The 25999-nt window shown below is 37.4% G+C and overlaps 1 protein-coding gene across 1 annotated transcript in view; it reads right to left on the bottom strand.

The window, feature by feature from the left end:
• The window catches only part of LIPF (lipase F, gastric type), a 109589-nt gene that overhangs the window by 4158 nt on the left and 79432 nt on the right, over positions 1 to 25999 (bottom strand). The window contains exons 10-19 of the mRNA XM_054435657.1: positions 18252 to 18376; positions 17353 to 17460; positions 16356 to 16518; positions 10161 to 10313; positions 7243 to 7358; positions 6959 to 7076; positions 5886 to 6084; positions 4695 to 4804; positions 2679 to 2815; positions 927 to 1073 (exon numbers count right to left, since the gene is read on the bottom strand). Coding sequence (XP_054291632.1) covers positions 927 to 1073; positions 2679 to 2815; positions 4695 to 4804; positions 5886 to 6084; positions 6959 to 7076; positions 7243 to 7347 — 816 coding nt within the window. The 5' untranslated portion in view covers positions 7348 to 7358; positions 10161 to 10313; positions 16356 to 16518; positions 17353 to 17460; positions 18252 to 18376. The remainder of the gene's footprint in view (positions 1 to 926; positions 1074 to 2678; positions 2816 to 4694; positions 4805 to 5885; positions 6085 to 6958; positions 7077 to 7242; positions 7359 to 10160; positions 10314 to 16355; positions 16519 to 17352; positions 17461 to 18251; positions 18377 to 25999) is intronic.

Genomic DNA, 25999 nt, shown 5'->3' with positions numbered 1-25999 from the left:
CACAATAACTCATTTTGTGGATGAGGAAATCAAGACAGAGACGTTTAAGTCAGTTCCAAATGTAGGGTTTGAATTTAAACTGATCTAAATCCATACTCTTAACTACGAATAGTGTATTTTGTCCGTATGTTTTGAAACTCCAACTCAATACAAAGTGAATGAAAAGGTAGATAAAGAATATGGGCAAAGTCAGCTGGGCGTGGTGGCTCACGCCTGTAATCCCAGCACTTTGGGAAGCTGAGGCGTGTGGATCATGAGGTCAGGAGATCGAGACCATCCTGGCTAACGTGATGAAACCCTGTCTGTACTAAAAATACAAAAAATTAGCCGGGCGTGGTGGCAGGTGCCTGTAGTTCCAGCTACTCGGGAGGCTGAGGCAGGAGAATGGCGTGAACCCAAGAGGCGGAGCTTGCTATGAGCCGAGATCGCGCCACTGCACTCCAGCCTGGGTGACAGAGCGAGACTCTATCTCAAAAAAAGAATATGGGCAAAGTCTTACATAAATAGTTGCTCAGAAATATAGTCTGTAAGATTTATCAAAATGACTGTCAGCATTAGAAATATTTATTGAAAACATTTATTCAACATCTAGACATTTTTCTCACAAAGGAGCCTGCTAAAATACATGGTTCAGTCCTTTCTCTTACAGAATTTAAATGTAACACCTAGTATTTAGGTGGTCATAAGTGAGTAGTGAATTGTTTTTTTTCTTCATGTTGTTTATTTGGTTTAGGGGCAATTGGGGTGATGGAAGGATGCTGGAAGTGATGAAATTGGGAGCAATGATTTGTGATTTCTCTCATGTTTATCAGGATATCGCAGTTCTGAACCTACTCCTAGTTCTCATAAAGTAACACTTCTAAGTGGCAATGAAACAAGTAATCAAAGATGTTGCTCAAAATATAGAAATTGAAATGCATACTAACCGTGTTAAAGTTCTTACTGTCAAATCCACAAATTATAAATAAGGCATTGCTGCAAAGGAGATTCAGTGTCTCACGGGAGCACACTTCAGTAGCAAGAAATTGATCAAAGAAGTTGTGTGGGTAGAATATTTTGTCACCAAATATAATCTGAAAAATAAAGGCACTATTAGAGGGTTGTAGCAATCAAGCTGCAGAAAAGACTCACTAATTTATCTAATCTACTTATACATGTGTGATTAGGATGATGATATATTCTTATATTTACATGTTGTTTTAGGAATTTCCAATACTTTCATTTAGTTAATTCGCTAATAAAGTTGTGAAATGGGCAGCACAGATATCAATACTGGGTATCTATTGTGGCACTGAGAACTGTACTGGCTGCTGAGAGGAAGTATAAGACACAAAGAGTTACAATCTAGTTGGGGTGATAGGAGTTGTGGGATAAAATCTTAAAAACACATGGCAGACTGTCATAATGAAGTGCCAAGATGTGAGATTTCAGCAATAAATTGTGAAAAGTTTGGGAGGAGAAATGGTGACTTGGCCATATTTTCAGCAAAGCCTTTACAGAGGCAATGAGGCTCAGTATAAGAATTGAAAGAGTTTGCCCCAACTCTCTTTGAGGAAGGCAGATATTTTGTCATCTCTATTTTATACATGAGGAAACATGAGGTTAACATGAGTTAGGGTCTTGGGCTAATTAGAGCTCGATTATACCTAGAATCCTTACCCAAGCCTCTAACTTGAGGTCTATTGCTTTTCTAAATTTTAATCTACGTCTGCATTGCCTATCAGAAAATCTGAGTATGAGTAGGAAATAAGTTCTCAATCAATGTAGCCAATAAATATTTCTGGGTCATCACAAAATTTTAGATTTTAATAAAAGTTTTCTAAATGTAGTTTGCCTATAGGTAAGTTCTCTTAGGCTTTAGACATACATATTAATACAGAATGAAAAGAGATGAGTAGTACAAAACCATAGAAGGAAATGGAATCCTTATATTTTATAGCCTGAGGCTAAACTGTTCTCCTAAAGGAAAGAGTGTGTGTGTGTGTGTGTGTGTGTGTGTGTGTGTGTGTTGGTTTTACTGGGTGAGAGAATTAGGGTATTAAGCATTGTCAAACAAAATGATTAATTCCATAACATGTGTGCCTACTGCATAAGGCACTTAATATTCATAATTTATTGAAATCAACACCACTGACTTATGAGATCCCCCATTTAAAGATGAAGGAGCTCTTAGGAAAGCCAAAAGGGAAAGCCATGAGAGATCTCAAGGTGTTTGCCTCACTCAATCACTGATTTATTTCCCCCTTTTCTCCTTTTCCCTTCCCTTCCTTTCCCTCCTCTTTCCAGTCTCTCTTGCCCAAGTGGGTTAGTCTTCTCATTTGACTATTTTGTTTTGTTTTTATTTCATCTTCCCTCCTCCTGGAGTGGAATCACAGCCTTGACACAACTGTGTAGAGTGCTTAATAAACAAACCATCTGTGAAAAAGCAAAACTACTCCCAGGCATTGCTGACCCACATGAAGCTAATCAAGAACAAAGAAAGAAAGGGGGATCTCGCAGGCTGTAAGGAGATTCAAACATGGTCAGTGCTATCGAAGAAATAATACAGATGCGAACAGTTCCATTTTTGGATATAAAAATGATTATTCTCTTTTTATAACTCTGTTCTCTTTCTGTAACTTTAAAATCCATGGGCAATCGAGTGTCTTAGATTCACTTAATTAAAGAGAATTGCATACCTTGAAGAGGGATTGAGGAACAAATCTAAGTTTGTTTATAAGGCTTTTTGTATACTTCACAGTGGCAACAGGAGCTAGAGCATAGAAGGTTTTGATTCTTTTAGCCAGGCTGGGATTGGTGGAAAAGGCAATAAAACCTGAAAAACAACAAGGAACTGGTGAAAAAGGTGTGTGTGTGTGTGTTGTTGTTGTTGTTGTTTTGTTTGTTTTTATAAGGGTGACATTATTTTGGACTTACTAAGGATGGTGTTTGAGACAGCCTGAGAAATTGGCATCTCTGCTGGCTCAGAGTGATTAGATTTTGGTATATTTATTTTATTTTGATAGATTTTTCTATGGGGACATGAGGCTGGAACATTTTAAAAGTTATCATAAACCCTTATCTGACCTTAGAAAATAGACCAAATTTAGGATACTCATATGGTTACAAAAAATTTTTTTATGAATTTCTTTATGAATTTATATTTTTTATGAATTTAAATGTATCTCATTACAATGAGATAATTAACACTTAATATGAGTAGAGTATATAAGTGGAAAGGTTAAGAGTAGAAATTTAAATATGACCAAACTCAATTTGAATCCTGGCTCTGTGATTTATTAGCTTTGTGACCTTGGACAAGCCACCTAATCTCTAAGAACCACTGTTTCCCTATCTGAAATACAAGGATAGTGGTGAGTGCTTCATTAGGTTTTTAGGAACTAAAGGAAGTAAATCATGTAAAGAAAGAATTTATCATGATTCTTGGCACATAGTAAATGCTTGATAAATGAGGACCCAAGAGAATTTAAATATCTATACATAGTAAATATATTCAGTAATTAATTTTGTAAGCAGTAGTATACTAGCAGATGAGGATGTGATCAAGCAGTTATCAAGTTCAACTCTGCAGTGTAGCTACACAGACAAGGCCCTCCCACTGTCAATAATGACATATTGATGAGACTCAAGAATGGCCTAAAAAAAACCCTTTCAGATCTAGACAACTATATAATATGTAGTCTGATTCTATTTGTGGAAGAATGGTTTTTCCAAGAACACCCTTCATCCAGGTCACCACCATCTCCCACATGGGTACTATAAGAGTCCTCTAATTGGTTCTCTGCTCCTGCCCCTTTGCCCCTGGCAACAAAAGGGATCCTGTTATGAATCATGTAACTCTTCGATTCAAAATTATTCTGCAGTTTTCTTTTTTTCTCAGAGTGAAAGCTAAAATCCCTACAACAGCCAAAGAGCCCTGAACAGTCTTTCCTCCCCAACATTTGTGATCTCATCTCACTCTCTCTGTCTCTTTCTCAATTTGATTCATCCACACAAGGCGTAGCCTCACTGCTGTTCCTTGAACAAACTAGGTGTGCTCCAGCTTCAGATTCTTCTCACTTGCTATTTTCTCTTCCTGGAACATCTGATGCCTACTAGGTAGGCACATGACTCACTCTCTGACCTTCATCATGACTTTACCCAAAGAGTGCTTGTGTTACCGATCTACAATTTCTGTGAACCCCTCTGGTGCTCTCTAATGTAATTCCCTGGGTTATTTTCTCTCCATAGCTTTACCATTATCTAAAATATATTACATTTTACTTTTTAACCTTTTTTATTTTCTCTGCCTCCTATCTCTAGAGTATAAATGGTACAAAGGCAGAAGTTTTCATCTATTTTATTTATTTCTGTATTCTTTTGATACATCATAGGAGCCTGCCCCATAAATATGGTCAAATGAATAGAATAAACTTAGGTCAGTGGCTGTATGGTATAATGCTTCAGAGTATGGGCTTGGGAGTCAGACTGCCTGAGCTACCCTATTGGTAATAATCCATGTAACCTTGCACGGACTGTATCCCCTTGTTTTGTTTTCCCATATAATAGGAATTATAATTGTCCCTATGTCATTGTGTTGTTGGAGGCGTTAAACGAATGGAAAGCAATTAGTGTGGTTGCTAACATGCCTACCATAACCACTGAGAAAGTGTTTATGAGAAGTAAACCACTTGGCCTTGACTGCCATTACTTACCAATGGTGGTGCCCTGGGAATGGCCAACATAGTGTAGCTGCTTCTGTCCAGTTTTCTTTACAATGAAGTCGATTGTGGCTGGAAGGTCATATTTAGCCATTTCATCAAAGCTGAAAGGAAAAAGACAAAATGAAAGTGAATACATTTCCTTGCTATTGTTTCTAAAATTCAAGCATTTATAGCTAATGGTCCCTTTGGGATACAGAAAACTGGATTCTCTAAACATTGATGCTTATAGACCATCAGTGGATGTCAGGTGCCCTTTGGGGCAGCTTCTTATAAACAACTGACATCATTTCTGAAGTGCAGCATTGCAGCCACAATTGAATCCAAACAATATAGTATCTGTAGGTGGGAATTATTTCTATCCCTGAAATGAAATGTCAGATTTAATAATAATGTGTATGCTGTGTTCCATGTCATTTAATATAAATCCTATCTTTCTCTATTTTATTTTTCACAAATCAGCAAACATGATATTTTGAAAATGAAAACTGTATTATGCCACTCCCCTTTTTAAAACTTTTCAGTGCACTCAGAATGAGGCCCAAGGCTCTCACTATCACCACTACTGCCCCATCAGCACCTCAGTCTTCTCTCATGTCATTTTCCCTTTTCCCGCTACACCTGGGACACACAGGTTTCCTTTCAGCTCCTAGAACTCTTGTAACACTTTCATGCCTTAGGATCAGCAGCCAGGTTTTCTTCTGTTCTCTACCTCCATCAGTAATTTCCAGGAATAAGGCACAAGAAGACCAGTGAGAGAAGCCCATGATAATCTCTCCATGATATCTGAATTTCACTCTCCCCACCCCTCCTATTGATGATGATTCAGATTGCTGTTCTCCTACCCTCAAATGGGTTTTTACTTCTCTCTTGAATCCATATGGACATTCCTTTGGAATTTTCCAGGGGCTGTGAATTTCCTTGCTTCAGCCATATTGTTCATTCCATTTGGAAAATCACATTCAGGGATTCCCTAATGGAGACTCCTGAGATCACAGAAAGTTTGAAGGAAAAGCTACCCTAGGAATGAGGTACATGGAAGAATCCAAGAATGGATTAGAATGAAAATGACTTGTTTATCCTCCTACTTGGAGTGTAATTTGTTAAAATGGGACTGGATTAGAAGGGGCAAATGCCTATGCTTTTAAAGCCCAGTGTTTATTTTTAATTGTCCCTTTTGTTTACCTGAAAGCCCAGAATTCAACTGAATCTGGTGAATAGTACAAGTTTCTTCTGGCCCAGGTGTTTCCTCTGCTGTTGCCCAGCCACACATCATAACCAGCGTCTGCCAGAATGAAGGCAAGGCTGTTGTTTGGCAGGTTGGAAATCCAGTTTGTGGCTGATGCAAGCAAACCATGCTGCAAAAACACAACAGGTCTCTGGCCTAAGGAAGAAAATGTTTATAAACTTTATAAATGTATTCCTTATTCTAGGATAAATGTGAGTCTAGAAACATTCTTCCATATGACTAGCACTAAATACATTTGCCTGATTGAGTTGATTATTTTTGAATATCTTATCTTAATTGTGGTGATGATTTCTCAGGGAGTTGATTTCTCAGATGCCAAAACTTATGAAACTGCACACCTTAAATATGAGCAGCTTATTATATGCCAGTTACATCTCAATAAAACTGTTGAAAAAATTATATTCTCAGGTAATTCAGCACAATGTTAAATTTGGTAAACTTTGAGTGGTAAAATTCCAAGTAATCTTTTTTTTTTTTCTTTTTGTACTTCACAACATTTCTACAATGAGTAAAAGGTAAACTTTTAATAGTACTAGTGAAAATTAGCCTGTATGTGTTTAGGAAATGAGCCTTGAATTGGCTCCCCATCTTCCCCTCTGCAACACACACCCTGGCTAACTCTTCCTGATCCTCTAGATCTTCATCCAGTTATTGTTTCTGAGAGTGAGCTTTCCTTGACTCCCTTAGCTGAGTTAGGTGATTTTATTAAAACCTTCAGTTTAATATCCTATGTACAGTTGTAGCTTGAGCTTATCACATATTATTATAATCACTCATTTACTTATCTATTTCATTGGCTTGATGATGATCTCCTTGAAGACTGAAAATATAGCTTATTTTTGCATTTCCAGAATGAGCAAGACATTACATTTTTAGCAAGAAATAAAAGGAGGAAAAAGGGAAGAGCAAAAGAAGGAAAAGTTGGAGGAAGAAAGGAGAGAGGGAAGGAGGAAGAAAGAAGGAAAGGAAAAAAGAGAGAAAGGAAGGAAGAAAAGAAGCTTATATATACCTGTATTCCCTGAATTTTTCTTCCCATAAGGAATTCTGTTGACTTCAAGGATATAACCATCTTCAGTCACAACTTCGTATTCTTCATTTGGATATCCCCAATAAGTAATCATCTGACTCTGAGGAAGCAAACCCAAAAGTTTAAATTTTAGTTGATTTTTAGATACATCTAATAAATGAATATTACTGTTTATTTTTAATTGGTCATATAAAATCTTTAACTCATTATGATTTTAAATAATAGCATCTTTTAGTTTTATAGAGTTTTTCCCCAGAGTAACTTACAATGTTCATAGTCACTTCAGGGCTTCCAGGATGTAATTTTCCAAAGAAACCATGTGTAGTCCCCAGTACAGATATCAAACTTGCCATTGTTAAAAGCAGCCACATTTTGGACCTGCCTGAAAAAAAAGAATAACCCGTGCCATGGTTAACCCATTATACTTTCATAATGCTTATATTTTATGTCAATTTTACCTTTGTGCCAAGTAGAGGAATGCTTGGGTTTGATTATATTCTGTTGGGCAATAAACTGAGACATGTGGATGTCAGCACAGGTAACTTAAAGCTTAACATGTTTTAATGCTCAACATGTTTAAGCTTTTAATGCTTAACATGTTTTCACTGTTTGATTCCTTTTGTTTAAAAACATTTCCCACTTGGTTTCAAGCCATACTGAATTAATCTTAATTGGCAAAAAAAAAAAAGCCTCTAATTGGCATAACAATGTGTCCTTATTATGCTTTGTGTTTAAGACTTTTGCCTGCTTATTTTGAGAGCCCAGATTTGGGTGAGGGATGTGTGGGCCTTTGACTTCTCTATATCCAATCTCTATATAATGTGTGTTCAAAGTCATCATGGTGATTTTAAATGTTGTTTATAATAGTCATTCCATAAACATTTACTGATTTGAGGTTATTATGTGATTTTCCCGCCTCTGCGTCCAGGGTAGCTGGGACTACAGGTGTTCATCTGGCTATTTTTTTTTTCTTTCTTTTAGAGATAGGGTGTTTCTACATTACTCAGACTGGTCTCGAACTCCTGGCCTCAAGGTATCTTTCTGCCTGGGCTTCCCAAAGCACTGGGATTATAGACATAAGCCACCACACCTAGCCTTATAGACAATATTTGATATTAGACCTGCAACACCTGAACTTCCTTCTATGTTGTAGTCACCGATTATAAGTTTGAGAATCTTCAGATATTAAGCTGGTGAAAAAGCTTCAATAGAGAAGTGATATTGTCCTCAAATATTTGAAGGGAAGCCATGTAGAGGGCAGTTTTAAATCACTTCATTTTAGTGTGTCAGAAATAAATTATTCAATAAATATTTATTGAGAAACTGTATGTTAGGAGCAATACTTGGAGGTCACATGTAGAAATATTTGACTTGAATACAGTGAAGAATTTGTAATATTTGAATCTTTGGATTCAAGTGGAATTCTTTGAAAAGTGGTGACTTCCCAGTTGCTGATAATATTTCAATAAAACCCATTTATAGTAATTCATGCAGAGCACATAGCATAGTTCCTGATTTACAATAAAACCAGACCAGAACTCTCAAGGCCTAAATCTGACCCTCTGGTCTAATAGTTTGCCCACTGGTTTAGTATAGGATTTGATTTAAGGGTATCTCTTAAAAATCAGTTTTTGGCCGAGTGCGGTAGCTCATGCCTGCAAACCCAGCACTTTGGGAGGCCGAGGTGGGCGGATCAGGAGGTCAGGAGATCGAGGCCATCCTGGCTAACACGGTGAAACCACGTCTCTACTAAAAATACAAAAAAATTAGCCGAGTGTGGCGGCGTGCCTGTAATCCCAGCTACTCGGGGGGCTGAGGTGGAAGAGTCCTTGAACCCAGGAGGCGGAGGTTGCAGTGAGCAGAGATCGCACCACTGCACTCCAGCCCAGGAGACAATGTGAGACTCCATCTCAAAAAAAAAAAAAAAAAAAAAAAAAATCAGTTTTTAACTAAGCCTTGTTTTTACCATGATATTTTAGGAAGAGATAAACTAATATATAAAGACTAATCAGTAGTGTTGTAACATTCAAACCAGAGGCTTTCATCAAACATTTCAGGAACCCACATGGCCTCCATTAAGTGATTTGCCATTGTAAAGTGAGGACACTTAACCTAGTGTTTGCTTTGGAGAACATCTCAATGGGCTCAAAGATGTTCAAGGGCAGAATAAATTTCTCAAAATGCTTGTTGCCAAGTCCTAGGAAAATACCAGTAATTAACACATACAGAGGGCTCACTGTGTGCTGTACTGTGTGTTCAACATGGTATATGTGAAATGAACTATCTTTGCTAAGACAGTGTTCTCTTCTATAAAATAGGGCCTGTAATAGTACATTTCTCCATGTTAGGGGAATTGATTATGATAACAAAAGTAAAGTTCTTAACATGCTGGGCATCTCATAAACGTTAGTTAAATATAGTTATTATTACTATTATCTCATTTAATTCTCATAGCAACTCTATGAAGTAGGTAGCATTATATTATCCATTTTACAAATAAGCAAGGTAAGGCTAAAAGAGGACTTGCCCAACCAAATATATAGAAAGTAGTGGAGCCCATATTTGAAACTAGTCTATTTCCAAAGGCTATGTCCTTCCCCACTGTAATACTTCTTCAGTATGACCCTGGGCCAGCTTTTATATGGACATCCCCAGGGAGATTTATATAATTTGGTCTAGACTTCTGTTTTGAAAGGTTTATAATTTAAATAAATGATGTAGTAGTCTGTAAAGTTTCACAATAGTTTTAATAATGATCAATTCAACAGCAGTTGATTTGGCTGATATTAAATATTCAACGTAGCATAGTAATACAGCCAATTATATGACGCTAGATGACTGATCTATTCCTTCTCAAAAAGAAGAATCACAGAGACTAGACTTTCACATTAGGAACTTAATAAACAAATTTGTAATTCAATAATTAAGAAATTATGAGACTTTCACATTAGGCACTAATTGCAATAATAAACAAATTTGTCATTCCATAATTAAGAATCTCATGTCCATACAAAAAAAAAGAAAAAAAAATCAAATCCTAGAAGAATAAGCCATAATTTAAACAGATACATTTATACAGGTGAATATGTAACAAATATCTAAGCCTTTAAAAATGCATCACTTGGGATAAAGAAAAAATCTAATAATTCAAATAACAATTTTGTTCAGCAGAAGTTCTACTTACAGTCTCCTCGGAAATAGTTAGGATTCTGTTTCTCTGGCTGGTTAGTATTTTGGTCAATGTTGTATTGACTTCTTATATACAAAATCTTCAACAATGGTCAGATTCCTCATCCACTGATTACATTACCAAAAAGACTTACTATCTGGGCATCGTCTAATGTTAACAGGAAAAAACTAAAAATTAAATATTGCATTCATTTTCACATAATACTGAGTGCTCACCTTTAACTTTTAACAAAGACAAATATTGGCCAAAGTAGTTCTGAGGATTAAAATGATTTAGGAACCATTAAAAATAATCCTTGATAGCCTAAACATATAAACGTTTTTGAGCCAAAGGTATAATGCAAATGATTATATAGTTTGGCTCAGATAGAGAGGCATAAAATGACAAAAGGCCACATGTTATTCTTTAAAAATGCAGCGCATAAGCTATTTTGACTAGATGGTTAGATAAGGGAATGTGTTCAGCAAAGATTAATATTTTATTATGGTCTTTGACCAGGGTCTCAAATCCTACAGATAATGGTCTAGCTATTATACAAAACCCAGCCCTTGACTTTTAAGAACATATGTTTGGTGTCTTTTTCCTTCTAAGAAATCTAGGCTTAATACCTGGACGATGAAACAATCTGTACAACAAATCTCAGGGACACAGGTAACAAACCTGCACTTGTACCTCTAAACTTAAAATGAAAGTTAAAAAAAAAGCAAACAAAAAAATCTATGGGTTATAGTTTGAACAATATGAATGTGTTTATTAAAAGTATATATTAAATTATGTTTTAAAATACAGTTGATCCTTTACAACCATCATGAGCATCTGTTGCTCGTGGGATACATGTGCAGAATGTGCAGGTTTGCTACATAGTGTACATGCACCATGGTGGTTTGCTGCACCCATCCACCCATCATCTACATTAGGTATTTCTCCTAATGCTATCCCTCCCATTGTCCCCTAGCCCCTGGCAGGCCCTGGTGTGTGATGTTCCCTTCCCTGTGTCCACGTGTTCTCATTGTTCAACTCCCACTTATGAATGAGAACATGCGGTGTTTAGTTTTCTCTTCCTATGTTAGTTTGCTGAGAATGATGGTTTCCAGCTTCATCCATGTCCCTGAGAAGGACATGAACTCATCCTTTTTTATGGCTGCATGGTATTCCATGGTGTATATGTGCCACATTTGCTTTATCCAGTCTATCATTGATGGGCATTTGGGTTGGTTCCAAGTCTTTGCTATTGTGAATAGTGCTGCAATAAAAATATGTGTGCATGTGTTCCTTACAGTGGAATGATTTATAATCCTTGGGGTATATACCCAGTAATGGGATTGCTGGGTCAAATGGTATTTCTGGTTCTAGATCCTTGCGGAATTGCCACACTGTCTTCCACAATGGTTGAACTAATTTACACTCCCACCAACAGTGAAAAAGCGTTCCTATTTCTCCACATCCTCTCCAGCATCTGTTATTTCCTGACTTTTTAATGATCACCATTCTAACTGGAGTGGGATGGTATCTCATTGTGGTTTTGATTTGCATTTCTCTAATGACCAGTGATGATGAGCTTTTTTTTCATATGTTTGAAAAAATATGGCAGCATAACTGTCTTCTTTTGAGAAGTGTCTGTTCATATCCTTCCACCACTTTTTAATGGGGTTTTTTTTTCTTGTAAATTTGTTTAAGTTCCTTGTAGATTCTGGATATTAGCCCTTCATCAGATGGATAGATTGTAAAAATTTTCTCCCATTCTTTAGGTTGCCTATTCACTCTGATGATAGTTTATTTTGCTGTGTAGAAGCTCTTTAGTTTAATTAGATCCCATTCGTCAATTTTGGCTTTTGCTGCCATTGCTTTTTGTGTTTTAAACATGAAGGCTTTGCCCATGCCTATGTCCTGAATGGTATTGCCTAGGTTTTCTTCTAGGGTTTTTATGGTTTTAGGTCTTATTTTAAGTCTTCAATCCATCTTGATTTAATTTTTTTATAAGGTGTAAGGAAGGGGTCTGGTTTCAGTTTTCTGCATATGGCTAGCCAGTTTTCCCAACACCATTAATTAAATAGTTCTCTAGTTCTTCTCTAGTACTTTCCCCATTGCTTGTTTTCGTTGGGTTAGTCAAAGATCAGATGGTCGTAGATATGTGTGGTTATTTCTGAGGCCTCTGTTCTGTTCCATTGGTCTATATATCTGTTTTGGTACTAGTAACATGCTCTTTCGGTTACTGGAGCCTTGTATAGTTTGAAGTCAGATAGCGTGATGCCTCCAGCCTTGTTCTTTTTGCTTGTCTTGGCTATACAGGCTCTTTTTTTGGTTCCATATCAAATTTAAAGTATTTTTTTTCTAATTCTGTGAATAAAGTCAATGGTAGCTTGATGGGAATAGCATTGAATCTATATATTACTTTGGGCAGTATGGCCATTTTCACGATATTGATTCTTCCTATCCATAAGCATGGAATGTTTTTCTATTTGTTTGTGTCCTGTCTTATTTCCTTGAGCAGTGGTTTGTAGTTCTTGAAGAGGTCTTTCACATCACTTGTATCACTTGTAAGTTGTATTCCTAGGTATTTTATTCTCTTGGTAGCAATTGTGAATGGGAGCTCACTCATGATTTGGCTCTCTGTTTTTCTATTACTGGTGTAGAGAAATGTTTGTGATTTTTGCACATTGATTTTTCTATCCTGAGACTTTGCTGAAGTTGCTTAACACCTTAAAGAGTTTTTGGGCTGAGACGATGGGTTTTCTGAAGATACAATCATGCCATCTGCAAAAAGAGACAATTAGACTCCCTCTGTTGCTATTTGAATACCCTTTATTTTTTTCTCTTGCCTGATTGCCCTGGCCAGAACTTCCAGTACTATGTTGAATAGGAGTGGTGAGAGAGGACATTCTTGAGTTGTGCCGGTTTTCAAAGGGAATGCTTCCAGTTTTTGCCCATTCAGTATGATACTGGCTGTAGGTTTGTCATAAACAGCTCTTATTATTTTGAGATATGTCCCATCAATACCTAGTTTATTGAGTGTTTTTAGCATGAAGGGGTATTGAATTTTATTGAAGGCCTTTTCTGCATCTATTGAGATAATCATGTGGTTTTTGTTATTGGTTCTGTTTATGTGATGGATTACTTTTACTGATTTGTGTATGTTGAACCAGCCTCGCATCAAATGGATGAAGCTGACTTAATCATGGTGGATAAGCTTTTTGATGTGCTGCTGGATTCAGTTTGCCAGTATTTTATTGAGGATTTTTGCATCGATGTTCATCAGGGATATTGGCCTGAAATTTTATTTTTTTGTTTTGCCTCTGCCAGGCTTTGGTATCTGGATGATGCTGGCCTCATAAAATGAGTTAGGGAGGAGTCCCTCTTTTTCTGTGGTTTGGAATCATTTCAGAAGGAATGGTACCAACTCCTCTTTGTGCCTCTGGTAGAATTCGGCTGTGAATCCATGTGGTCCTGGGCTTTTTTTCATTGGTAGGCTATTAATTACTGCCTCAATTTTAGACTTGTTATTGGTCTATTCACGGATTCGACTTCTTCCTGGTTTAGTCTTGAGAGGGTGTATGTGTCCAGGAATTTATCCATTTCTTCTAGATTTTCTAGTTTATTTGCATAGAGGTGTTTATAGTATTTTCTGATGGTTGTATTTTTGTGGGATCAGTGGTGATATCCCCTTTATCATTTTTTATTCTATTTGATTCTTTTCTTCTTTATTAGTCTGGCTAGTGATCTATTTTGCTAATCTTTTCAAAAAACCAGCTCCTGGGTTCATTGATTTTTTGAAGGGTTTTTCTTGTCTCTAGCTCCTTCAGTTCTGCTGTGATCTTAGTTATTTCTTGTCCTCTGCTAGCTTTTCAATGTGTTTGCGCTTGCTTCTCTAGTTCTTTTAACTGTGATGTTAGGGTGTCAATTTTAGATCTTCCCCGTTTTCTCCTATAGGCATTTAGTGCTATAAATTTCCCTCTAAACACTGCTTTAGCTGTGTCCCAGAGATTCTGGTACATTGTGTCTTTGGTCTCATTGGTTTCAAAGAACTTATTTATTTCTGCCTTAATTTTGTTATTTACCCAATAGTCATTCAGGAGCAAGTTGTTCAATTTCCATGTAGTTGTGCAGTTTTGAGTGAGTTTCTTAATCCTGAATTCTAATTTGATTGCACTGTGGTCTGAGAGACTGTTATGATTTCTGTTCTTTTACATTTGCTGGGGAGTGTTTCACTTCCAATTATGTGGTCAGTTTTAGAATAAGTGGTATGTGGTGCTGAGAAGAATGTATATGTTGTTGATTTGGGGTGGAGAGTTCTGTAGATGTCATTAGGTCCACTTGGTCCAGAGCTGAGTTCAAGTCCTGAATATCTTTGTTAATTTTCTGTCTCGTTGATCTATCTAATATTGACAGTGGGGTGTTAAAGTCTTTCCACTATTATTGTGTGGAAGTCTAAGTCTCTTTGTAGGTCTCTAAAAACTTGTTTTATATATCTGGGTGCTCCTTTATTGGATGCATATATATTTAGGATAGTTAACTCTTCTTGTCACATTGATCTCTTTACCATTTTGTAATGCCTTTCTTTTTCTTTCTTTATATTTGTTGGCTTAAAGTCTGTTTTATCAGAGACTAAGATTACAACCCCTGCTTTTTTTTGCTTCCCATTTGCTTGGTAAATATTCCTCCATCCCTTTATTTTGAGTATGTGTGTCTTTGCACATGAGATGTGTCTCCTGAATACAGCACACCAATGGGTCTTGACTCTTTATCCAATTTACCAGTCTGTGTCTTTTAATGGGTCATTCAGCCCATTTACATTTAAGGTTAATATCGTTATGTGTGAATTTGATCCTGTCATCATGATGCTAGCTCGATATTTTGCACATTAGTTGATGCAGTTTCTTCATAGTGCCATTAGTCTTTATATCTTGGTATGTTTTTGCAGTGGCTGGTACCGGTGTTTCCTTTCCACATTTAGTGCTTCCTTCAGAAGCTCTTGTAAGGCAGGCCTGGTGGTGACAAAAATCCCTCAACATTTGCTTGTCTGTAAAGGATATTTCTCCTTCACTTATGAAGCTTAGTTTGGCTGGATATGAAATTCTGGGTTGAAAATTCTTCTTCTTTAAGAATGTTGAATATTGACCCTCACTCTCTTCTGGCTTGTAGGGTTTCTGCAGAGAGATCCACTGTTAGTCTGATGAGCTTCCCTTTGTGGGTAACCCGACCTTTCTCTCTGGCTGCCCTTTGTATTTTTCCTTCATTTCAACCTTGGTGAATCTGACTATTATGTGTCTTAGGGTTGCTCTTCTCAAGGAGTATCTTAGTGGTGTTCTCTGTATTTCCTGAATTTGAATGTTGGCCTATCTTGCTAGGTTGGGGAAGTTCTCCTGGATAATATTCTGAAGTGTGTTTTCCAACTTGGTTCCGTTCTCCTCGTCACTTTCAGGTACACCAATCAATCACAGGTTTGGTCTTTTCACATGGTCCCATATTTCTTGGAAGCCTTGTTTGTTCCTTTCATTCTTTTTTCTCTAATCTTGTCTTCATGCTTTATTTCATTAAGTTGATCTTCAATCTCTGATATCCTTTCTTCTGCTTGATCAATTCAGCTATTGATACTTATGTATGCTTCATGAAGTTCTCGTACTGTGTTTTTCAGCTACATCAGCTTATTTATGTTCTTCTTTAAACTGCTTATTCTAGTTAGCAGTTCCTGTAACCTTTTATCAAGGTTCTTAGCTTTCTTGCATTGGGTTAGAACATGCTCCTTTAGCTTGGAGGGCTTTGTTATTACCCACCTTCTGAAACCTACTTCTGTCAATTCATCAAACTCATTCTCCATCCAGTTTTGCTCCCTTGCTGTTGAGGAGTTGCGATCCTTTGGAGGAGAAAAGGCATTCTGGTTTTTGGAATTTTCAGCATTTTTGCGCTGGTTATTCATCATCTTCTTGGATTTATGTATCTTTGATCTTTGATGCCAAGGACCTTTGGATGGGGTTTTTTCATGGGCATCCTTTTTGTTGATGTTGATATTATTGCTTTCTGTTTGTTAGTTTTCCTTCTAACAGTCAGGCCCCTCTTCTGCAGGTCTGCTAGAGTTTGTGGGAGGTCCACTCTAAACCCTATTTGCCTGGGTATCACCAGCAGAGGCTGCAGAACAGCAGCAATTGCTACCTGTTCCTTCCTCTGGAAGCTTCATCCCAGAGGGGCACCCACCAGATGCCAGCCGGAGCTCTCCTGCATGAGGTGTCTGTTGACACCTGCTGGGAGGTGTCTCTCTGTCAGGAGGCATGGGGGTCAGGGACCCACTTGAGGAGCCAGTCTGTCCCTTAGCAGAGCTTGAGCGGTGTGCTGGGAGATCCACTGCTCTCTTCAGAGCCTGCAGACAAGAACGTTTAAGTCTGCTGAAGCTGCACCCACAGTCACCCCTTCCCCAAGTTGCTCTGTCCCAGCGAGATGGGAGTTTTATCCACAAGCCCCTGACTGGGGCTGCTGCCTTTCTTTCAGAAATGCCCTGCCCAGAGAGGAGGAATCTAGAGAGGCAGTCTGGCTACAGTGGCTTTGCTGGGCTGTAGTGGGGTCCGCCAAGTCCAACCTTCCCTGTAGCTTTGTCTACACTGTGAGGGGAAAACTGCCTACTCAAGCCTCAGTAATGGCGAACACCCCTCCCCCCATCCAAGCTTGAGAGTCCCAGGTCAACTTCAGACTGCTGTACTGGTGAGAATTTCCAGCCAGTGGATCTCAGCTTGCTGGGCTCCATCAAGTTGGGACCCACTGAGCAAGACCACTTGGCTCCCTGGCTTCAACCCTGTTTCCAGGGGCGTGAACAGTTCTGTCTCACTGGCATTCCAGGTGCCACTGGGGTATGAAAAAAAAAAACCCTGCAGCTAACTCGGTGTCTGCCCAAATGGCCACCCAGTTTTGTGCTTGAAACCCAGGGCTCTGGTGGTGTAGGCACCCGAGGGAATCTCCTGGTCTGCAAGTTGCAAAAACCATGGGAAAAGCATAGTATCTGGGCCGGATAGCACCGTCCTGGCACAGTCCCTCACAGCTTCCCTTGGCTAGGGGAGGGAGTTCCCCGACCCCTTGTGCTTCCCGGGTGAAGTGATACCCCACCCTGCTTCTGCTCTCCCTCCATGGGCTGCCCCCACTGTCTAACCAGTCCCAATGAGATAAACCAGGTACCTCAGTTGGAAATGAAGAAATCACCCACCTTCTGCATTGGTCTCGCTGGGAGCTGAAGACTGGAGCTGTTCCTATTCAGCCATCTTGCCCGGATCCTTCTTTTTTTGCTTGTTATGCTTAAATACCTAGCAAAATTCTGAAAAAATAGTTATTGTTGAAAAGATCAAAATGGGCAAGCTATAAATGATTCACCTTTCCACCAAGCCCCACAATACAACTGATTGGTGTCACGTTGTTTAAATAAACTAGGAAAAAGTCAGGATATATCAAATACCATATGTATTTGCAAATTTTTATATATACTAATGTCCCACCTTCACTCAACTCTGGTTCATTGTCATTGACAATAGAAAATTTTGAAAGGAAAAGATAGTGATGCATTCTCATAAAAATCAACACGGAAAGGAAGAGTTTTGCTATCCTAATGCAATTTGTTTTAACTTCACTAGCAGATAGGAGGCAGATTAAGCATATTTCCTCTTGACATTGTTTGCATAAATTTCAGCAAGAAAATGCAGGATGTGTTATTTTGGCCTTTTACTATAATTGAAGAGGTTTTGCAGTCAGAGTTTTTAGAAAAATGAAAATCCTAGTAGTCTTTGAAAGAGATCTATGATCCTTAATAAACGATAATGCAACCAAAGAGCCAAACATTCTCTTGCTTTTTAATATATGTTAAATTCTGATTTGTGAGGGATAACTCAGGTAGTCTTACAAACTATTGATGAGGATTTGTTTGTAGTTCGCAATATATATTCAGCTCCATTAGAAAACATGATGCTTTCTCTGCTCCCCTGTCCTTTTCTCATCTTTAGGTCCCAGCTTAGCCATTACTTCTCTGAGGAAGACCACCCTGACACTGTTCTTTATCCATCAATATTGGGCTGGGCATTCGTTTCATACATTCCCATGAAATTCTATTGTTACCTCTTTTGTAGGACTTATTACTTGATAGGCAGTCAAGTCTCTTCAGTTGGACACACACACATTCCTTAAGTGCAAGGACTGAAATTTGTTCACTCATCATTATATCCTCAATGCCTAGAACTTGCCTGGAACAAAGTACATGATCAATAAATATTTGATGAAAAAAATGTTTAAAGAAAGTAAGAGAATTACAAAATCATCTATATACACAGGCATAGACATATCAAATATATGCTTTGCAGTAGTAAACTACCTAATGGAGATTTTTTAAATCGTGTAATTAATTAAATGAGAGTATAGCACAAAGGAGGATATTTAAATATATATGAGAAAAACATATATGTAATAGACCATTACTATTTCTTATTTCTGATGACAATGATAAGAAATTTTGGTAACAATAATAGAAAAGCATTTATATGCTGCTGGAAAAAAAAAGGTGTAGTTTAAGTCTTGCACAAAGTGTGTCATGGAACCCACCTTGATTTCAAGATATTTGGGATGGACATCAACAAACACCATTGATATATTCAGTGTTCGAGGCTTTAATTAGGGCAAATGAAAACATGAATCTAGTTTGGAAATCATCTTTAATTAGGCTGTAGTGGTAAGAGGTCAAGAACAGGTGGAACGATTGTCTCCATAGAGACATATGTTAGCTGATTATAGGCAAATCATGTATTCACTTAAGCCTTACTTATGTAATAAACAGTATATAAATCATAGTAATAATAAACACTATAATAGCACTATCATAGTAATAGTAATACAATAATATAAAATCATAGTAATAATCATATTAATTAATGGAATACTATAAATCATAGTAATAATAACACTATCTGTCCAACTACATGATAGGTTTGGCACATAAATGACCTTCTTTTCTTTTCTTTTTTTTTTATTATGCTTTAAGTTCTAGGTTACATGTACAGAACATGCAGTTTTGTTACATAGGTATACACATGTCATGGTGGCTTGATGCACCCATTAACCCGTTACCTACATTAGGTATTTCTCCTAATGCTATCCCTCCCCTAGCCCCCCACCCCCCAACAGGCCCTGGTGTGTGATGTTCCCCTCCCTGTGTCCATATGTTCTCATTGTTCAACTCCCACTTATGAGTGAGAACATGCAGTGTTTGGTTTTCTGTTCTTGGGTTAGTTTGCTGAGAATTATGGTTTCCAGCTACATCCATGTCCCTGCAAACAACATGAAATCATCGTTTTTTATGGCTGCATATAAACACATATGTGCATGTGTCTTTATAGTAGAATGATTTATAATCCTTGAGGTATATACTCAGTAATGGGATTGCTGGGTCAATTAGTATTTCTAGTTCTAGATCCTTGAGGAATCGCCACACTGTCTTCCACAATGGTTGAACTAATTTACACTCCCATCAACAATGTAAAAGCATTCCTATTTCTCCACATCCTCTCCAGCATGTGTTGTTTCCTTGCTTTTTAATGATCACCATTCTCACTGGAGTGAGATGGTATCTCATTGTGGTTTTGATTTGCATTTCTCTAATGACCAGTGATGATGAGCATCTTTTTTATTTGTTTGTTGGCTGCATAAATGTCTCATTTTGAGAAGTGTCTGTTTATATCCTTTGACCACTTTTTGATGGGGTTTTTTGTTTTTTTCTTGTAAATTTGTTTAAGTTCTTTGTAGATTCTGGATATTAGCCCTTTGTCAAATGGATAGATTGCAAAAATTTTCTCCCATTCTGTAGGTTGCCTATTCACTCTGATGATAGTTTCTTTTGCTGTGCAGAAGCTCCTTAGTTTAATTAAATCCCATTTGTCAATTTTGGCTTTTGTTGCCATTGCTTTTGGTGTTTTAAACATGAAACCTTTGCCCATGCCTATGTCCTGAATGGTATTGCCTTGGTTTTCTTCTAGAATTTTCATGGTTTTGGGTCTTACTTTTAAGTCTTTACTCCATCTTAAGTTAATTTTTGTATAAGGTGTAAGGAAGGGGTCTGGTTTCAGTTTTCTGCATATGGCTAGCCAGTTTTCCCAACACCATTAATTAAATAGAGAATCCTTTCCCCATTGCTTGTGTCAGGTTTGTCAAAGATCAGATGGTCCTTTTTTTGCTTGGTACATTTTACTCATGATTCAAGATTTAAGTTTCACTTCAAACGTCACCTCCATGATGAGGACTTCTCTGAATTGTCCAACAGAGTTAGTTCATTCTTCCCCTGGTTGTCCTAGGTCTTCATGCATACCACACTTCTCACAGTTTTTGTGCTTTAAATATAAGCTGTCTGTTTCCTACCTAGACTGTGCATAATGAATGAAAGGGTGGATAGAATATATATATAATATATATTTATATATTATATGTTATATATAATAAATTAGCACATGAGTAGAGACCAAAGAAGTTAATAAAATAGCACATACTTTAGAAAATTTAAAGAACTCGGGACCTAAATATAAGATAGTATCATCAATAGTGTTTCATGTTGGCCTCACTGAAGAAACATAGCAAGATCCACAAGAGTGCCCCAGCCTGTTCATAGGCAGATGCTGCCTTTTATATACTGTGAAAATTTATTTACCTTTTTTTTTCTGACAGGGAGAAGAATAGCATAAGCACAAAAGCATGGGCTCTGGGGTTAAACTGATTAAGCTCAAATTTTTGCACTACCACTTGCTTCCTGTATGAATTTATATCAACTTCAGTCTCTCACTTCCTTCTTTTATAAGATTGGGATAACATTGCCTACCTCTCAGATTGTTGTTGTTAAAAATTAAATGAGATAATTAATTAAATGAGATAATTCTTAATATACTTAGCAAAAGGCATAGTATACATGCTCAGTAAATGGTACTTTTTATTTTTATTATGAATAAATTGACTAATTTCTCAAGACCTCATTCATTCATTGAGAGCAAATATTTATCAAGTGCCTATTGCGTGTTCAACACTGTTTCAGAAGGTAGAAATACTTATTAAAAAGGCAAAAGAGATTCCTGTCCTGTAGGAGCTTACATTTTACAGTACAGAGAGACAAACAATGAAGAAATGGACAAAAATCTTAAACAGACCTTGAAAAGCACTGTGAAGAAACAGAGTTATATGAAAGAGAATAAGCAGAGGTGGATCACTTAGGATGAGGTAGCCATGGAAGGCTTCTCTCAAGAAGCAACTGGGACCTAAATGACAGGAAGGAACCAGCATTGTGAAGAGCCAGTGAAATGCATTCCAGGCCAAGTTCAAAGAGCATGAAGTGGGAGATGACTTGTCATCTTCAGTGAACAGAAAAGAGGCCAGGATATGGCTGAGGCACAGGGAGTGAGGGTGAGAATGGTATAAGGTAATGTTGGAAAATAAGCCAGGAGCAGATCATAAGGCTCATGATAAGGAGCTCTGAATTCATTTTAAGAGGAATAGAATGCACTGAAGGGTTTGAAGCAGGGTAGTGATATGCTGTATGTTTTTTTTAAAAATCAACCTGGAGACTGTATAAAGATGAAGAAAGAAAGGAAAGAATGGAAACAGGAATGGCAGTTAGGAGCTTTTGCAGTGTTTCAGCTGAAGGATGATAAAGCTTTGATCGGAATGGTAGTAGAGAAGGTAATAAGAGCTGATTCAAGGTATCTTCTGGGTGTTAGTCTGATAGAATTTACTAACGTTAGATTCAGGAGTGGTAAGGGTGAGAGAAAAAAAGGAGAAATAAGAATGATTCATAGGTTTCTGCTTTAACCAACTGGGTGGATGATAGATTGGATGGTTAATTACACAGGGAAGCCTCAGGAAGGAGCAGATGGGAGTGGGAGGTAGAAAGTCAGGAAATCCATTTTGGATATTTTGACTCATAGATGAAAATATGAAATAGATATTTTTCATAATACTATTGAGTTTAAGGAAACATTTGTATTGGAAACAAATGTGACGGTAATTAGTACACAAATGGTATCTAAGCCTTGGAACGGGATAAAATCACTTAGGGAAGTAGCTCTCAATTTTGACTATGTACTAGATTCCCCTGGGGAACTTTTAAATACAGATGCCAAATCCCAGCCCTGATCAATTGAATAAGAAGCCCTAGGGTGTTAGTTGGACATGAATATTAAAAAAGAAACCGTTAGATTAATTCTGACCCATTGATGAGTGCTGAGAACCACTGACCCAGGGAGAGATTTTAGAAAGAGAAGAGAAAGTGGCCCTAGATTGAGCTCTGAGACACTACAATGCTTAGAGAACTAAGATTCCCACTAAAGGGAACTGACTAGGAGAGGCCCAAAAGACTGAAAATAGACAAACTTGGTACCCTCAAGAGAGGAAAGGGTTTAAAATAGTGTGGCTAACTGGTTTCAGTTTACTAAGAGGTCAAGTATGCTGAGGACAGATGTAGTGTTTTAAAATTTATTTTTCATTGAAGCATAATATATACATAATAAAGTGTACTGTATACATCTTAAGTGCACATTTTGATTACTTTGTGTACATGTAGACACTGGAGTAACTGCCACTCAGATCCAGATATGAAACTTTCCAACACCCTAAAAGGATCTTTTGTTTCTCTTCCAGATTCATATCTCCCTCACCTCCAGGAAGAAAGCAATTTTCTGATTATATAGTCATGGATTAGTTTTGCCCATATTAAACTCCTTATAAAAAGAATTACACAATATGTACTCTTGTGTCTGGACTTTTGCTCAGCTTTATTTCTCTGAGCTTCATCCATGTTATTCCATATATCAACAGTTCGTTCTTTTTTGTAGCTCCATAATTTTCAATTGCATAAACTTAGTTAACACAATTCATCTAGTCTTCCATTTATAGATATTTGGGTTGCTTCCAGCTTATTGGCACTTATCAGTAAAGCTGTTATAATCATTCTATACATGGTTTCTGATGGACATACATTTACTTTTCTACTGGGTATTTTTCTAGGAATGGAATTGCTGGTTCCTTAGGATAGGTCTACATCTGACTTTAGAAGATCCTGCCACACAGTTTTCCAGAGTGGTTATGCAAACTTACACCCCCTCCAGCAATAAATGGGAGTTCCAATATTCCATATACTCACCAACACTTAATATTGTCATTCTTTTAATTTGTAGCAATTCTGGTGGATGTGAAGTGGTATTTCATTGTAGTTTTACTTTGCCTTTCTTGATAAATAATGGGAGACTTCTTTTTTTTTTTTTTTTGATACTGAGTTTTGCTCTTGTCACCCAGGCTGGAGTGCAATGGTGCGATCTTGGCTCACTGCAACCTCCCCGTCCTGGGTTCCAGTGATTCTCCTGCCTCAGCCTCCCAAGTAGTTAGGATTACAGGCACCTGCCACTACACCCAGCTAATTTTTTGTATTTTTAGTAGACACAGGGTTTCACCATGTTGATCAGGCTGGTCTTGAACTCCTGACCAGTGAGAAACAATGAGAAACATTTAACATACTTACTGGGCATTTAGTTATCCTCTTGGCGAAGTCCCTTTTCAAAACTTTTGGCCAATTGTATTGACTTACTTTTCTTTTTCTTTCTTTATTTTTTATTCTTCTTTTTTTTTTTTCTTTCAGACAGAGTCTCACTCACTCTGTTGTCCAGGCTGAAGTGCAGTGGCACAACCTTAGCTCACTTCAACCTCTGCCTCTTCGGGTTCAAGCGATTCTCCTGCTTCAGCCTCCTAAGTAGCTGCGATTACAGGCATGCACCACCACGCCTGGCTAATTTTTGTATTCTTAGTAGCAATGGGGTTTCACCATGTTGGCCAAGCTGGTTTCAAACTCCCAACCTCAAATGATCCACCTGCCTTGGCCTCCCAAATGCTGGAATTACAGATCTGAGCCACCACAACTGGCCAACTTGTTTTTCTTTTAATTGTTGATTTGCAGAAATTCTGTATATAATTTGGATATCGATCATTTGTTAGATGCACATCTTGTGAATGTTTTCTTCTAGTTTCTCAGTGTCTTGCTTTTACAGTCTTTTAATGATATATTTTGATGGAAAGAACGTTAATTTTAATAAAATCCAATTCCTCAGTTCTTTTATGGTACTTTTAATGTCATATGTAAAAATCTTTGTCTACATCAAGGTCATGAAGTTATGTTTTTCTCTATAAACTTTATTGTTTTACCTTTTGTATTTAGGCCTCCCCAGCAATGCATATACACTCATGCACACAAAATGTTGCCTATGATTTCTGAGGGCTTGTGCAGATTCCGTGAAGTCCACTCATGTTGAGAGTGTCTGTTCTAGCTGAGCTACCATCTCTTAGGAATCAACCCATTTATAATGTAGATTATGTTTCCCTTTCTAGGGTCTCACTCTGCGACTCAGGCTGGAGTGCAAAAGTGCAATCATGGCTCATTGCAGACTCAATCTTGTGGGCTCAAGTGATCCTCCCACTTCAGTCTCCTGAGTAGCTGGGGTGACAGCTGTGTGCCCCCTGGCTAATTTTTGTATTTTTTGTAGAGATGGGACTTCACCGTATTGTCCAGGCTGGTCTTAAACTCCTGGACTCAAGAAATCCTCCCGCCTCAGCTCTCATAGTGCTGGGATTACAGGCATGAGCCAGCCTGCCTGGCCTTGAATCATTTTTATAAGCTCACATCCTTTGTCTTTACATTCAATCAGTCCCCAAGTCTACTGCTGATCTTTGATGCTTTTTTTTTTTCAATTATTTTCATTCCTCATTCCCTTTTTTTTTGTTCTAGGCTTTTATTACACTTCAGCTATGATTTTTGCTGTCACTCTTCACTGGCGTTCTAGACACTAATTTTCCATTATTCAGTGCATTAGCAAACTGTTTCTCAATTTACAGTTCAAGTCCAATTGTATCACCTTTGGCTTGAAAATTAGAAATGGCTATCACTGTCCCATGAATAGAGTTTAAATAGCAAAGAATGCATTTAATTCAACAAATAGGCATTTTTAGAGAATCCCCTCCATTCCAGGAAATAAGAGGATTCCTAAAATTCCCAACCCCAGTTGATCCCTCTGTTTCCTATGACCTCCCATTGCACCTTGGTAACTATAAAACTCATCTTGGTCCTTAAATCTCTGTAGTTTTATATTGCTTCTTAATGACTTCAGAGCATGCCCTATTAGTTCAAGAAAATGAACTTCATTAGAATACATGCATATATCACTACAGAGCACATTAGTATTTTAGATATTAAATTAGCTTATTTCCATCATCATTTCACAAATACATGAGACAACTCTAGGTGCTTAGCAAATGAGTTTATTTGATTGTCTTCATTAATTTCCAAAGTCTTTTTTTTTAACTCATTTGTGGGCAACTGATTACATTGTCATCACAACTCTTCTTAGAAACTTAGGGTGGACTTTGTCACTCTGAATAGTTGACAGTGACATTATTAAGAGCAGACATTTGTAACCCAAAGTTCATGTAAATTTGTGTGAATTTCTAAGTTGAGTAGTTTCACGGCTTCCATTAGACTCTTAAATTTATCCTTCACCAATAAAAAGGTTAAGAATTATAAATACTGTAACAATCTTTCAAATAACAATTACAGCATGTTCAATAAGTGCAGGAGTGAGATCAAGTGACAATGTAAAACTGAAAGAAGAATATTCGTGATGATAGAAGGATTTTCTGTAGGTAAAAAATATCATGCGAAAGGTTATTTTATATGCCTTATGAAGTCAATGTCAGCATTAAAGGATAGGTCATAAATGTGATAATGATTATTTCTGTAACTATTTTAGAGTACTAAAATATTACAGTGAAACAAGGAATATTTTGAAAACATATAA

Source organism: Pongo pygmaeus, chromosome 8 (genome assembly GCF_028885625.2).
Source record: "Pongo pygmaeus isolate AG05252 chromosome 8, NHGRI_mPonPyg2-v2.0_pri, whole genome shotgun sequence".
NCBI classification, from domain to species: Eukaryota; Metazoa; Chordata; class Mammalia; order Primates; family Hominidae; genus Pongo; species Pongo pygmaeus.
Note: the sequence above shows the minus strand (reverse complement) of the source record. Positions and strands in the feature narration are given on the sequence as shown.